The sequence below is a fragment of the Chenopodium quinoa genome, unplaced genomic scaffold (genome assembly GCF_001683475.1).
Source record: "Chenopodium quinoa cultivar QQ74 unplaced genomic scaffold, ASM168347v1, whole genome shotgun sequence".
In the NCBI taxonomy this organism is placed as follows: Eukaryota; Viridiplantae; Streptophyta; class Magnoliopsida; order Caryophyllales; family Amaranthaceae; genus Chenopodium; species Chenopodium quinoa.
This window is the reverse complement of record NW_018742345.1, coordinates 1,291,123-1,307,460: the sequence shown is the minus strand read 5'-3', so window position 1 is coordinate 1,307,460 and position 16,338 is coordinate 1,291,123. Positions and strand designations below refer to the sequence as shown.

Genomic DNA, 16,338 nt, shown 5'->3' with positions numbered 1-16,338 from the left:
ACTATAAATAACCCCTAGTGGACACCGTTAACAACTGAAGAACTAGAGAGGGAAAGAAAGTTAAGATGACATGCAAAACAAAATCATAATAATGAGGGCCACTACACATGCATTTGCAGGACAGTAGAAAGCTCATTCGTCTGGTATAAAAATAAAAACAATCAACATGGTGATACAATTATTTAGAGTAGAAGAAGTTTAACAACAAATAGTAGGAAGAGTGGAAGAAACACCAATTTGAATTTTTACAAAGATGCACATCTTGATTCAAACTATTAGATTTATAATTCAGATATCATCATACTTTGAGCTTTACATTGTGAAAAAACGTCAATAAATGAATCAGATAAATCAAATAATACCACCATTTCATTAAGATGTTAACACTCTTCGGTCTCCACTTTCGTCTATTTCTTAAGGAAATTTTGTCAGAAAAATCCTTAAGCAACTTTTTTGTCAAAAAAACCTTTTAAATGTTTTTGACAAGCTAAAACCTGATTCCAATTTTTTTTTTGATAAAGACCACCAGCCCCAGCTTTCCGACGTTAACTGTGTCTTTGTTGCGTTGACTCACCATTTCTGGTGTTAACCAACCCCAATTTTTGTTTCTTATTTCCACCCCCTTCCCCCCCCCCTCTCTACTCTATTCCTCCCACTCATTTGAACTCGTCACCATTTCATCAAATATCCATCATCTCTCATTCAAAGTGTCATTGATTTCGAGCAATTAAGTTCCTTTATTTTACTTTATTAAAAATTAAAGTCTTTCATAATTGAATTCGACCAAAGTGATTGTTAATGTCTAGTGTAATTTATGCATAGTTCATTGAGTTTAATGTTTTCAAAAATTTGGGTCTCTTACCACCTTTTTTTTTATAATAATAAAAAAAAATGCGATAATGACAATTGATTTTGTGAATCATGCAACAATCATGGTTCCATTTAAGTATTTGAGAAGTGAGTTGCGGTGATCCTGAGAGGACTACCCATGGCACCATGGTAGAGTAGGCTGCAGATGAGAAAGAGTAATACACCATGGTAGAGTAGGCTGCAGATGAGAAAGAGTAATAGGGAAAAGGTGGGGATTAGGGCAAAAAAAAGGGGTTGAGAATAAGAAAAAAAAATGGCATGTGTCCTGCACATGGGGAGTTATCGCAGGATTTAAGCTAGTAAATGTCGAAAAGTTGGGGTTGGTTGTCTTCAACAAAATAAATTTTGAATCGGCAATTACCTTGCCAAAAAAAAATTAAAGTTTTTCCTGATAAAAATATTGCTTTAAAAGGTTTTTATAGACAAAATTTCCATTTTATAGAGTTGTTTCTAACACTTGCATTTTATTCCAAACATTTTGGAAATGTTATTTTTTTTATTATAATTTTTTTTTGACAAATATATTCCCAAGCCTACCATGACTTACGCACTTACACACAACCTACCTCAAAATCTTTTTTTCAAGTAATTATCAATCAGGTTTCATCTAACTCCCTCCGTCCCCAAAAAATTCAGAAACAGATTGAGAGAGAAAGTGGGTATGAGTACAACCAAAAAAAATTTTATCCAACATTTCTTGCAAAAAATTGGGTGTACGCAACGAGTGTGAGGACGTATTGGGGACTGCTAAATTGCCTAAATATTTTTATGGTCGTCCACCTTCACAAACTTGAAAATTCATCCCAAAACAAAATAAAGGAAAACATTACTTGGCATTGGCGGATCCGGGGGGTACATAGAGGTATAGCTGTACCCCCATTCCTGAAGAGAGAGAAAAAAAAAAAAAAAAAAAAAAAAAAAACAACAACAACTAATAACAAAAGAGACGGCCTGTCTACAATATTGGGTCTCTTAGATATTGTTAAGTAATTGGCTAAAGCAACAAATCAACCTTGCCTTATTTGTGTTTAATCCAAAGAGACCGCATGTTTAAGAAAATGGTCTCTTAGGTTTTATTTTTAATTTTTACACGTCAGGTTAGTACTTTTCGATCAAAGACAGCTGTTTTCACAAATAACTGGTCTCTTACGTAGTCTCTTTTTTTATACCAATGAACACATTTAGTACTCAATTATAATTTATAGGCATTGCAGATTGAAATGGTATATTATCTCAAAATTTAGTTACGAAAAAATTATTGTATGCACTCCATAATTTATTTTGTAATTTTATTTTATTATTTCTTTATTATCAAACTTAATTTTGTACCCTCATTCCCCAGATCCTAGATCCGCCACTGTTACAACATATCTAGGTTAAGGCAATATTCGTTCCACATAGCTTCTTTCTCCAAAATAGAGTGTTCCAAAGTAGGGTTTGAAAAGAAAAAGTAAGAAAGAGTGTTTTAAGTAAGATTTTATAAGAAATCATGTAGGATGTGAGATTTGTGTAAGAAAAAGTTTTCCTAAACAAAACAAAGCAAAAGTGTAGCCAGCAAAAGGAACGGACAAAAGTAGAGCACATAACATAACACCAATGGAAAATCAACAAAAAGCTTAGAGAGAGAGGAGAGAGAGAAGATATCACTTAAATCCTTGTATATTATTAAAAAAATAGAAAATAAAAATAAAATCCTAGAACCAAAAGTTTTTAAATTTAAACAAAAGAGGAAAAAAAAAAACAAAAACTTTTTTGTTTGGTTAATTAATCATAAAAATTTACTTCCTTTGTTTCTTTTATTTTCAACACAACCATTGGGCATACTTTTTAAGGAGATGATTAAAGTATGTAAATAAGTGACTTTATCATAATATTTTAACATTGAGAATAGAGAAGGGTTAGGAACTACGTGTATAAATTATTTACATTACCTAATCTCTTCCTCAAAGTGCATGCAATGAAGGTGTGTTGCACTGTTGCAAATAAAGGAAAACAGAGGAAGTTGGTGACACTAATGAAACATCAGGGCATCAATGCGAATAGAACTTGAATATAAATGCTCATACGTTTAGAATTCACAATATGGCCTCAACATTTTAGCCTACATCTGAATTATCTTACATGAAGTCAAATGATGTTAAATAACTTAAGGTTGTTTAGATCCAAAGCTCCTAATTTCATATGATACTTCTTAATAGTTTTTGCTTTATTCACGTACAAAAACTATCATGAGTATACAAGGGTTCCAATACTGAGGAATATATGCACATGTCATCTTAATTATGGTGGTTGAAAAATCTAATTATTTGGCGAAATAGCAATAGCAATAAACAATCGCAACTGGTGAACCTATAAGAGAAAGAACACAGCTAAGTGATTTCCACATTAAACGGAAAAGGACAGAAGAATAAAGAAAGGTAAACAAATATTGAAAAGAAAGATGTCTAAAATAAATCAGATACCATTGTGCAAGGCAGCAACACGTGAAACTTGAGCTGCAATTTCAATGTTGCAGTGTTTCTCTATGTCATGAACTTGAGCTGCAAATTGGAAATGAACATACACAATCAAAATATCAACAAGTGTCAGTATGCATACAGCCATACGCAACACAAGTGATAAATAAGAGAAAGGCTAATTACATTTTTTTCTTCTCCAAATTTTATCACGTGGTGAATCTTGAAATACTTGTGAGGAGAAAACTCCAAGCTGCTCAACATTTAAACAAAAAAAAAATGTTCAGTTCTGATAAAAACAATCTTACCCCAATAGACAGCAATCAATAGCAGCAGTGGCAACAACAACAATTGCCACTCAACATTAATTATGTTATTAACAATTCTAGTCATCCATTACCAAACGCAATAACTCCAACATAGGGTTCTCACTTGGTAAATCTAAAAGCCCTTTGGAAAATAAGGTTTTGTTCACTTAACCTTATAATTGCTGAGCTAAAATTATTTTTACTAAAATTAAACTACTTTTACTGAATTTATATTTCATATTATTTTTACTGATTAAAACTTATTTTTAATGATTCTTGATTATATTTGTTCTTTAAAGTTACTGATTTATACAGATGAAAACATATTTTTACTAAACTGAACTTACTTTTGCTGAATTTGATTTATTTTTACTGAACTTAAATTATTTTTACAGAATATGATATTGAATGAGGTGAGAGAGCTAGCCCTAAGTTAAAAACTCCACCAAGGAGGACAAAAAATGATATAATTTTTTATACACAAGCAAAAAACACAGTTGCACACTTTATGGCAAAGTTTTTAGATATTCAAGTTTGCAAAGAATTTTGTACATCAAATTTAATTTTTAGAAACTCCTGAATCAGAAATTTATCCCTTCCATCATAAATACTCCCACAAGATAAATGAGCCTAGATTAGATCCACCTTTCAGCTTTAAGAATATGAAACTCCCGACAAAAGCAAAGGCAAGATCCCTTTTTTTATTATTTTTTTGAGGGAAATAAAGGCAAGATCCCTAAAAAGGCCATATCTGACAATCAACATCTAGCCACTCATCCCAAATAATAATATGAAACAAAAACAATGAGATTGTAAATTTAGAGAAAGGATATGAAGGTACCAAATGATATGGATTAGATAACAGGTAGTCTTCTTCTGGGCCAAACTCACCATCTTTTCCACTGCACAAGAAACCGTTAGAATTTTTTTAAGGTTACAAGACATATTACCCATGGGATTCTATTCTTTTTACAGTTATACATCCACAACATATATCAGTGGTGGAGCTGAGAGAAAAGCATGTCTAAATTGATCTCTGAAGTGCATTCACATAGAATATACAGATCCAGTAACAGCATAGATAGATACCTGTTTGCCACCATTCTTAGTTGCCTAAATGGCCAGATATATACACCTTCTACCCGAATTTGAGCACCACCTCCTTCATGATCATCATCAAAAGCATCATGAAATATAATAACTCCCTGCAAATAGAGTTAACGCTTGAGTAATCAGCAAAATGATGACAAGTAGAAGACTGTAAAAACATTCACAAAAAATCATTATACCATCTCATATCCAGAACTTGATTGATCAGCTCCTACTGTTTTCTAAAGCTTATGGTTAAATGCATTTCAGTAAGGGGGAACTAAACATGTAAAGAAAAAAAAAAGTGCAGCACTAATATTCTTCCTCCGTTCACTTTTTGTTGCAACATTTTGACTAAAAGTGCGTGAGCTTTTTATTTAACTGTTGTAGCTAAATGTGCAAGGAAGAGGTTATAATTTTTCTTTGAACATCAAATAAAAATTGTGAATAAAATTTGTAGAAATAGTAAGGAACAAGACCTCCAACAATTCAAGTAAAACAGCCACTATCAAGTACCCAGTTAACATACCAAGGAAGTAAAACCTCTGACAACAAGGAGTTAATAAGAACATTGCGTTAAACCCCCTCCCCCACCAACCAGCCACCCTTGTTGGCGCCTAACCCAGCCTCCCTTGCCGGCCGACACCCCTCTTCCACCCCTGCTGTCGCCCCTTCTCTCCACTAGCCAATCTCTCTCTCTCTCTCCGCTGCATCATTCTCCTACTGCTCATCAGTAACTTCTCCTATCTTCAATGGCATTGACGTCAGCAGCGGTGATGTCGAAAGATAGTAACTTCCGGGAGGAGTCGATGGACCAATTAGCCAATTTGAGCACTGAAGACATCATTAGGGCTGATTCAAATCCATAAGGTTTCTTTTTTTCTCTTTTTTTCTCTGTTTTTAGCTTGACAATGGCGGAATTTCGATTTAGGGTTTGAAGCTTTGTAAATTGGTTAATGAGGAACTTGATGCGTTTAATTGATCTTTTGTTAAACATAAATAGAAGAACCATTTTGAAGAAAACAATATAATCACTCCATCCTTTTATGTTCTACTCACTTAACGTAAATTAGGATAACCCTAAATAATAAAGAGTGTGGAAAAGTGTAATTATTGTGAGGTGTAAGGGGTAAAAGTAGTAAAACAATAAAAGGGATAACCCTAAATAGAGTAAGGAAAGTGTTTAGAGCAAAAAAGAAATGGACCAAAACGGAAATTGAGTAGAAGTGTAGAACAATAGAGAACGGAAAAATTACTTTAAATACATATATTCATTGCAATTTAATTTTTTATATTTGTCAACTAGGGCCCAATTTTTTTATCTCAACCATATGCCTGCCTCCTAAATGCCTGATAATGGCCAAGAAATATAACAATCTTGTCATAAAAGTTAATGATAGTAGGTGTGGAAAAAAGAGATAAATAAAATGAAAGATTGAGAAAAAAGTCCCCCCCCCCCTCCTTTTAGCATAAAGGAAGCAACCATTGGAATAGGCACATAAACCCTAAAGCATCAGCAAGCAATCTACTATTTATGCATTACATCAGCAAAGTAAGAAAAATTACAAGTTAGCTGGGTTTAAAATCAGCATTAAAGCTTTGAGTTTCACTAACTCACACTTAAATCCATAACAAATGGCTGGCGCCTATGAAATCCAGTAGTTTATTGCCTGTACAAGTCTCCAGAATAAGTAACAGAAAAGGAATAACAGATGAAAGCGAGAGCGATTTCTCACTTCACAAGGAAAGAGCCAGAACTTCAAAAATTGTGCACATTTCTTTAAAAAAACCCCAACAACAGTTACACTGTAATAATATATAGAGCAAGGAGGACAAAATATCATTATTTTTCCTGTCATCATTCACCTGTTAACTATTCACAAAGTTATTTAGATTTGTATCCCATATGTACATAATCACTAGTTGAAGTATGCAGATTTAATTTTTCAATTTCACAGGCTCACATGTTCATGAGGTCCATTAGATGAATCAAACGTGTTCATCAGGTGTACATTTACAAACACGTTTACAAAAATGTCAGCTTCATTAGGTAAAACATTCAATTTTATCAACAAATAAGTGCAAGAATACTAAAACTGCATCCAAGTGCTGAAGTATGTGATAAAGCAATTGGTAAAGATCATCGCAATTCGAGGACGAGTTCGAGGATGGCCATGCTATACCATTGAAAAATGTACCATCTACTGGTTTAGTTCACCATGATACTGAAAAAATAATTTCTACATAAATTCATCAATTTTATCGATGATGACAATGGTGTCATTAAAGAGAAGTAGTGGAAGTATCAAACTTTCAACCTAAAGCTGATACTCCCTCAGTCCTACTTTAGTCTTCACCCTTCCCTGTTACATCTGTCCCAATTTTATTTCATACCAATTACTATTTTATTACCTCTTTGCACCCACTACCAAAAGTTAGGGTCTCACACCCCATGGATCTTGGATTTGACAGTACACGAAATCTCACAATATAACACCACGCAGAGATTAGTGTAAAGATTAAATTCAGATGGAGGGAGTAGTTGTTGGTCCAAGACGAAATTGCATGTAACTAAAGGCACGTTCAACTTGAAGTTACTCTATGACAATAAGTCAATAACAAGGTAACAATTGACATTTAGAGGGTACCTGAAAATGATAGGGAAGGAAATGAGAAGCAGAAAGTTGCATGAGCAGATGAATTTGGAGTATAACTTTTGTACCAGAACAGGTTTTTCTGGTTGGTTAATGGCCTTGCTGCCTACAGTCAGACTGCACAAAATGGAATAGGTCCTGAGAAAATATCTAATTTAGGGAAGGGTGGAGGAGACCCACCAGGCCACCATAACTTGTTCTATCATTTCTGTGAATGCTACTCTAATTCTTTCAGCCTGGTAATTTTTCGTATCTTTCCAGAGTAAACAATTCCTTTGTATCTCTCCTATCGATTAAAAAGGAAAGCACCTGTCACCTCTTAGCCCATAAAGATGCCAACAAAATCACCCTAACCACAAAATCTCAGGATATGCAGCTACTCCCTTAAAAAAATTATGACCATTCCTCTCCGGCCAAATACTCCACAGAAATGCCATCATACCTCCATAGCAATTTGTTCTCTTTCTCCCTTATAAGTTCCAATTCCCACAAACAAAACTTGTGGTCATTCTATAATAATATAAGAAAAATCCAATTTCTCCATATGCAAAAAAAAAGAGATTTCTTTCAAAGATTGCTCAAACCAACTAATACTTCCTCTGTTTCTTTATACTTGCAACACACACTTTTCATGGTATTTAAGAAAAGTGGGGCTCATATGATTTAATTCAATTAAAATGAGGGTGAAAAATGGTTATGAGAATAATTTAGTGGGCCATGAGATTAAAATAAAGGAAATAGTACAACTTTTAACAAAAACAACTTTCTAATTTTAGTGTGTTGCAAGCATTATGACATTTCCATTTTAGGGAAGTGTTGCAAGTATAAATAAACGGAGGAAGTATAAGAAAACCAACCCTAGCCTCTACTTATACAGTACATCATTCGTGTGGATCCTACCTCTGAAAGTGAGTGTTCACACAAAATGTCTCGCCATTAAAGCCTTTAAAGAAACTTAAGCTTAATATACGAAGTCGAAAGATGGACCAATATAACAAAAAAATGGCTTAAGGAGCATTAAAGGCAATAGGGATTTCCCTGCACCCTTGGCGTGCCTAAGTGTGCCTAATGCACTTGAATCTGGGATCACTTAATTATCAATTAAAGTAATTATGGAAAATCATTTGCACGTCTCTAGCTAAGCCTCAGACACACCTCATCAAATTCACCACACCTACACTTGAAGAGGTGCATAGCCTTGACCGTCTAGCGCCTAGGAAAGCCTATTTGTACATTGGCATGAACAGTTATTCAAGCTGTAGCAATTTTTCTTAGAATCTTGAGGTAAATTCAGGAACAATGAAAAGAAAGTAAAAGAAGAAGCTTCTCTGTGGCAGTTGCAAATTGCAACACCTGATTACATATGGCAAGCAAGTAATGGTGGTCTTTGGAGCCATAAGTACCTACATTGAACAAAATATACAACTATACTTGTTAAAACTTAATAATGCCAAGGAAAGTTACAGTTAAAGGAGTGGTTTATTTCATCGAAGTAATTTTTAGTGTAGATAGGACTGATGTCATAGGGCAATGAGTCCTAAGCTTCATTGATTGTAGTTTTGGAAATACTACACCATATAACTTTTACACTTGCTCATCAAATACTTCCTCAATTCTTTTAATTATTACTCATGTGCAACACCTAGGGGATGCGCGGAATTTTAGGAATCCATGTGATGAAGAAAGAGATAGAGAGAAAGAAATGAACCTGCACTAATGAAAGTAAGAGAGAGGTATAGGGTAATCATACACAAAGAAAGAAATATTAGCAACAAATACTAGACTTCTATAAAAGAAACATGTTACAAGATTAAAAGCACAGGGAAGTTAAAAAACATGGTCAGACTTTTTACCTGAACATAATGTACACCAGTTATTTTTGTTGGGGTACTCATCAACTCAATTACAGAGTTTCCATCCGATCTCTTAAAATCCGGAAATCTAGATGAGAAATTTGCAGACTCCAAAAAATTCCAACTACCTGAATGCCAGAAGAGCATCACATATGTCACACACACCAAAAAAAAAAGGATTTTTTTGAAAATAACACCACAAATTTTACAAAAAACGGATTATAACACCACAATTTTTCGAATTTGTATCATAACACCACAAGAAAATCCAAAAATTGGATTTCACCACCATGTAACGGATTCTTGGATGGAATCCGTTAGTGGGGTCCGTACAAGACACGTGTCAAGTGGCTAGTGGTTTAAATAAATATTAAAAAAAAAAAAACCTAACCTAGCCATCCCACCACCTCTGCACCACCTGCCTCAACCGCCAACCGTCGCCGGTATCCACTACCCCAACAAAATCCGACGAAACCGAAACCTTTGACCGTCGATCAACCACTTCGCCCCCTCTCCCTCCCCGAAAACCACCTTAAGCCCTCCAAACCACCGCAAAAACCATCCCTAACCGCCGCAAAATCCACCCCCGTTTCCCGATCTGCCGCAAAATCCACACCCATTTCCCCAATTTTGCGAAATCGGCGGCCGAAATCGACCAATCGAGGGCTGTCATGGTCGATTTCGGCCGTTTTGAGGGTGAAAGGTAAGGGTTTTCGTGGTTGGTGTTTGCTTTGATAGGTGGTTAATTGTGGTGGGTATGCGGTGATTTGTGGCGATTAAGCAGGGTTAGGGTGGTTTTCGGGGAGGGGGGAGAAGGGAAGGGGAATTTCGCCGGGTTTCAGGGGTGCAGGTGACACCGTCGGCTTAGGTTTGGCATTGGCGCGGCTGGAGAAGGTGGTGCTGGTGGTGGGGTTGGGTGGGTTTAGGTTAGGGTTTTTTTTTTTAATTTTTCTTTTTTTTTTAAACCAATGTCCTATCGACACGTGTTCATCGTGGGTTCCTTTAACGGATTCCATCCAAAAATCAGTTAGATGGTGGTGAAATCAATTTTTTTGATTTTTCTTTGGTGTTATGATACAAATTCGAAAAATTGTGGTGTTATAATCCGTTTTTTGTAAAATTTGTGGTGTTATTTTCAAAAAAATCCAAAAAAAAATTAAAAAAAAAAGGGGGAAGAAGGAAAAAGAATGATGAAAAATCCAATTGTTTAGTCTGCACAAGGGCTAGTCACATCATAACTGATACTCTTGTAGAAAGTAATGTCCGATATGCTTTTTTCAGAAAACACTGTACTACTTTCTTGTAATCCCAACATTAAAATAATGAACATATATAAATTCTATCTTTACATTTAATTTCCAAGCTACCTAATCCACCGAGTGTCCCAACCCCCATGTGTAATTTCAAACAACATAGCAGTTGGCAAGTTATTTCAATAAAAAAGCTGATACAAAATGCAGTATGCAGAACGCTGTCTCTAGGGAATTCAGTAGAATATACTGGGGGAAGGAGGCGGGAGGCTAGCATTAATGATTGTAATTTGAAACGTAAACAATTAAATTGAAGCATTGAATAGCTGAGATCTGAAATTTTTTAATTCCAAAACAAAGTTTATATCCAAAAATTCAAGTATACTAAAACTTAACCATTGGAAAATAAGGCCCTATTCACTTCATCTTATTTTTGCTGAATTGAAATTATTTTTGCTAAAGTGAAATTAATTTTACTGAACTGAAATTATTTTTGCTAAATTGAAATTAATTTTACTGATTTTCTATTATATTTCTTCTTTAAGTTTACTGAAATTATTTTTACTGAACTTAAATTATTTTTGCTGAACTGAAATTAATTTTAGTGAATACTATTTTAATATTATTTTTTTAAGGTGAAGTGAAAAGGGCCTAAGACTACCAAAGACAGAATATGCAAGATGGAGCTTAATGATGAATTTATGTTGCTAAACACTAAATTTGAAATTAAGTGCAACTAAGTGGGGCTTTCACAAAAAGGAAGCGATCAGAAAGGGAAACATTCCACAAATGGGGATGAAAGAAATGGGTCGCAATTCAAGGATCTGAGCCACATTCCAAGTTACGTTGGTATATATAAAACAAGTACTAAAAATACAAGTATGCATAAGAGGAAATTGCTTATTAGACAAGGGAATACAATTAAAAACCACTTGACTCGTATTTGAGTGGAATATTACAAACCTTTGTAGGTTCCACTAATGTTCCAGCTAGAAAAGGGTGCCTTATTGCTGTCTTCTTTTTTGACAAAGAGCCACTGAAAAAGTAACATCGACAATCAATAGTTAAACACATGATTAGAGACGCACAGCAGAACTTTCTAATTAGGAATGTAAAGGTGTGACCGTGTGAGGCTGCATAAGCATAAATTGGCAGCACGTAAACAAACTACAGTAACCAATAAAATTTACAAAAGCATTAGCTGCTTTCTAAGATTTTAATTAGAGTAGTGCAGCAGAACTTTCTAGTCAGAAATGTTAAGGTATAAAGCCGCATAAGCATAAATTGTCTGCACACAAGCAAACTACAGTAAGCAATAAAGTGTACAGAAGCTAGCTAGCTTGCTTTCTATAACTTTTACTAGAGTAGCAGATTAGAAATCGAAGGCAGCATAGCCAATACCAGTAATTGATCTCTAAAAACTATACAAAAACCAAGCCCTTCTTATTAAAACTTACATTTATTCTAATATTACTATCTTTACAAAAATATTTTGATGTTTCTTTAACGGAGATTAAAATGCACCTCATATACAAAAGGTCACCTTGCGCCTTACACCTAGGGCCCTAGGCTCCTAGAATCCTTTACGCCTGGTACAATTTGAAACTAAGTGTTACTAAACATTTATTCCTCTGGATAAATCCAAATCTCAATTGCATCAAATGTAGCAAAGTATCTTAATAGTCAATAATTATTGCCTAAGGCATGATCTTACTGTGTGTCCTGAGCTCTAACCCGCCTTATTTATTGGATAGATTAAATTGTACACACTCAAACAAATGGATTATCCCCCCGCTGAAGAGTTACAAAATAGACAACTTATTTATCATAGGAACTCTAATTAAGTGTTTTATCTCCCTAACACAATTCAAACAAATGGAACATCCCTATATCACAGATTCCTCACCTGAAGATTAACATAAATAGACCATGTTATTATTATGGGAACTCCAATCAAATGTATTATCTTCCCTAAATAGATCATCTCTATTTCTACTCTCTAAACCCCTTCCAGAATGAAAGTACCTTCTTAGACTTTAAGTCGGCCAAAGTTTGTCAATTTTTCTAACACTTGCAAGCCATATAATTCCTCATATAACCAAATAACACGAACTACTAATCCACTTTACCCGACTTATGAAAGTCAAGCTTAGATGTGTGAAGGCACTGCTGCTAAAGTCATTAGAAAGTCTTAGGTGAGACATATTTAATGATGCGAACTGAGATTTGATGGTGCAGTGGGCACTATATGGCAAGCTGAGGCACATGAAGATGAGTGGCTGCATACCGCATTAATATCATTTGATTCATGTCTGCAACTAGGTTTTACCTCACAAATTATTATTATTTTCTAGAAAGTGCTCTTTACTTCAAACACGCTGCACCTCACTCTAGTGCTTTTCGCCAAGGCTTTAGGACCTGAGCACAACTCCAGTGATGGCTTTCTGTATAGTAGATGGAAGAGCTTGTCTGAACATCAAAGAATATAGAAGTTCTCGGTTTACCTCAAATTAAGAAATATAGCTAAATGCAAGAGCTTGTTTGACAAAAGCAGTCATTCATGTTACATGTTTTGTGACTCACCATTAGAGAACATGATGGCCAAAAATGGCGTGACTGGAAATGTTGATGTGACAAGTCAAGCTACACATGGTTATACCTAACCATCGAAGATGCCTTAAGTGCATTCAAAGGCTTAATTTCCACCAAAAAAATTTGATTGTTCATAGTGGGAAATTTCTAATGTATAACTAAGATACATCTAATGCCAAAACTTGAAATAAATCATTTTTTATCAAAAAGTAAAAAAGGAAAACAGCCATTAGAATGACACACATTTCAATGAAAAAGATTTGTCAAGATGCGATTTTGACAGCAATGCACGAATCATTTAATATACAATATTCATCTTGATACATACTCATCCTATATTGTTGTTTCTACTCACTTTGAATTGTAGTCTCTATTCATTTTGTTCTACTCACTTACCCCTTATCCATCTTACCCCCATTGCCCCACAATAATCACTTTTTTTCACAAAGTCTCTCTTACTTTATTCATCTTTTTCTTACGCCCACCCACCCACCTTTTACATTCTCTCTATCACATTATCCTACTTCATTTTACACTCACTCACTCTTTCTTCAATATTTTCATATAATGTGCATATACAATAATTAAGTAGAACAGAGAGTGTATGGTATGTAATCCATTGTACACAATATGCAGATTACTACAAACCATATTCATCATATTACTAGTATATGTAATAGAGAAATGCAAAAATAAGTTTTCCTCAGATATACTTAGACACACCCCCATTCATAACATACAAGTATATTGCAATGGCAACCAACTTGAAGTTTAGTCAGGAAGTAAGACTAAATCATCATTAGTCCATAACATAATAAGCGTTGGTTTAACACCATAAGACATACTAATTTGCTTATAAAGTTATAAACACAATGAAAATTTAAGCAAATTTGCTTACTTTCACTGAAAATAACATATTATATATTTGATATGACAATAACATTCACATAATTTCAAACAAGTACTTCTATGAAATTCAAAAACTGAACTATATAAGACTAACCTCATCTCCCCAAGACCTGGCTCGTTCTCTCAAGGGTCTCAAACTCGTCGCCGGTCCAAAAAGGGAAAAAACCACCAATAATCCCAATAAAACTTTGGCAACAAACCCTAATTTCCACTTTCTTCGAAAACCCAACATACCCAATTCGAAATTCAAGCATTCCGCCATGAAATTGGTCCTCAGAATCGGAAAATCGGAACGATTCCGACTCCCCAACTTGGCTGCTGATTACAAAAAATGAAGCAAAAGGGAGAACAACCCATAAAGCAAAATGAATAATATTGCTTAAAAATGGAGTCAACTAACCGAAACCATAGAAAAAAGACGTGCGATTTCGAGAGCTCAACTAACGAATTTAAGCAATCAGCTATGAATTAATTTAATATATTAATTAAAGGATTATTAAACAAATGATCCGACAAGAAGAGGAAACTTCACCGGTAGGTTGAGGATGAACTGTAAACTAAAGAAAATGATTAAAGTGTGGGATAATTTGGTGAAATTATGAAGAATCTTAAAACCAAGGTGATGTTTTGTTTAGCTGGTGGGAGTGGATGTTGCTGGTTTGCGTTGGGTTGTTGTTTGTGTAGGTGTCCAGAGTATGGGAGAGAGAAGAGGAAAGAATGGAGGAGGTCAACTGGATTATACAAGTCTTACTTGACAGTATAAGCTTAAATCGAGCATCAAAATAATCAATGTATAAATAAAAATACGGCTATTTCACCAAATGTCATTAAGCACTTTAAAAATTCACCAAATGTCATCGGATTTTTCAGAATTTACCAAATGTCACCGAGTTTTTAAAAAATTCACCGGGTGCCATTAATGACTAACGGCAGTTAACTTCGTTAGTCATTAAGGCTAATTATGCCACGTGGTGGCTTATGATTGGTTGCTTATTAAATTAGTAAATTATTTACTTAATAAAAAACTTTAAAAAAATATATATAAAAAAAAAAAAACACCCACCCACCATGACCCAGCCCGACCACCGTCTATCACTGCCACCACCATATCCCCACCTCCAACCAGTCCCCACCGCGGCGGCGACCCAGCCCTGAACAATCGAGTCGGCGACCCAGCCTTGAACAACCGCGCCGCCGGCGACCCAGAGTAGCCAGCCCACGCCGACAACGCACCCAGCCAATTCGCAAACTCACCTTCTCCCTCGAAAATCCCTCCCCTCACCACCGTCGACGACCAAAGCCCCCTCCCCACGTCGGAGAACCCAAATCACTTCATCCCCTCCGAGCTTCACCCTTTCAACCACCACGCTGGAACCCTAAATTAAAATCCCCAAAAATCGAAATCTAGGGTTTCGACACCTTAAACCCCAATATCGATTTCCCTAAATTCGTAACCCCCTCCACTCTATCCCTCCAACTCCGACGAATCCAAACCACCTCTTTCCCTCCCATCTCCACCCCTGAACCACCTTGCTTAAAATCGAAAACCAAATTTGGTTTTCGATTTTGGAGATTTCGTTTTTGGGGTTTTATTAGGGTGTCGAGGATGGGTGTTTAGGGGGGGAGTGGATGCAGATGGTAGGGGGCATAGGGTTAGGGGGAAGGGTGGTCGCCGACGATGTTGGTCGCCGGTGGGGGTGGAGGCAAGGGGTTGGGCTGGCGTAGGGGCGGTGGTGCGGTGGGAAGAGTGGTTGGGGTTCATTTTTTTTAATTATAATTTTTTTGATAAATAAAATAATAATAAAATGAACCAATTAGAATATGCCACATGGCATAATTAGCCTTAATGACTAACGGAGTTAACTAATGTTAGTCATTAATGGCACTCGGTGAATTTTTTAAAAACTCGGTGGCATTTGGTGAATTCTGAAAAGTCCGATGGCATTTGGTGAATTTTTAAAGTACTTAATGGCATTTGGTGAAATAGCCGATAAAAATAAATCATATCATATCATATAACTAATATATAAAGCTAAACTTTTAGCCAGGTGACGAGACAGCGACACTTGGCGTTCCAACTTTTTGCCAAGTGTCGTGCCACGTAGGATAGAGTTATATAAAATTCAATTTGTAGTATAATAAAGTTAGTTTAGAATTTTATTTTCAATCAACTTTGGATATAATTTTAGGATAAAATTGTTAATTTAGAGTTTTATTTTTGATAAAGTACCAATATTTCATATGTACAAATTGAATTATAATTTTATTCAAAAAATAATTAGATTATAACTCTCATAAATTATCATATAAATTTATTTTTTGTATCATAATATTTTTTTAGAGCGAAAGAATTAGTT

The 16,338-nt window shown here is 35.1% G+C and overlaps 1 protein-coding gene across 3 annotated transcripts in view; it reads right to left on the bottom strand.

The window, feature by feature from the left end:
• LOC110694040 (transmembrane E3 ubiquitin-protein ligase 1-like) overlaps window positions 1-14,737 on the bottom strand; it is a 33,294-nt gene extending 18,557 nt beyond the window's left edge. Inside the window, exons 1-8 of one of the 3 annotated variants that reach the window (XM_021871204.1) lie at window positions 14,076-14,737; window positions 11,444-11,516; window positions 9,231-9,358; window positions 4,724-4,839; window positions 4,476-4,536; window positions 3,513-3,579; window positions 3,333-3,410; window positions 2,802-2,843 (exon numbers count right to left, since the gene is read on the bottom strand). In XM_021871204.1, the coding sequence (XP_021726896.1) occupies window positions 2,802-2,843; window positions 3,333-3,410; window positions 3,513-3,579; window positions 4,476-4,536; window positions 4,724-4,839; window positions 9,231-9,358; window positions 11,444-11,516; window positions 14,076-14,243 (733 nt within the window). In that variant the 5' untranslated portion in view covers window positions 14,244-14,737. Of the gene's footprint in view, window positions 1-2,801; window positions 2,844-3,332; window positions 3,411-3,512; window positions 3,580-4,475; window positions 4,537-4,723; window positions 4,840-6,341; window positions 6,400-9,230; window positions 9,359-11,443; window positions 11,517-14,075 lie in introns of those variants that run through there. The other 2 variants (XM_021871211.1, XM_021871216.1) reach the window with 2 other exon arrangements.
• Between the last annotated feature and the right edge of the window lie 1,601 nt (window positions 14,738-16,338).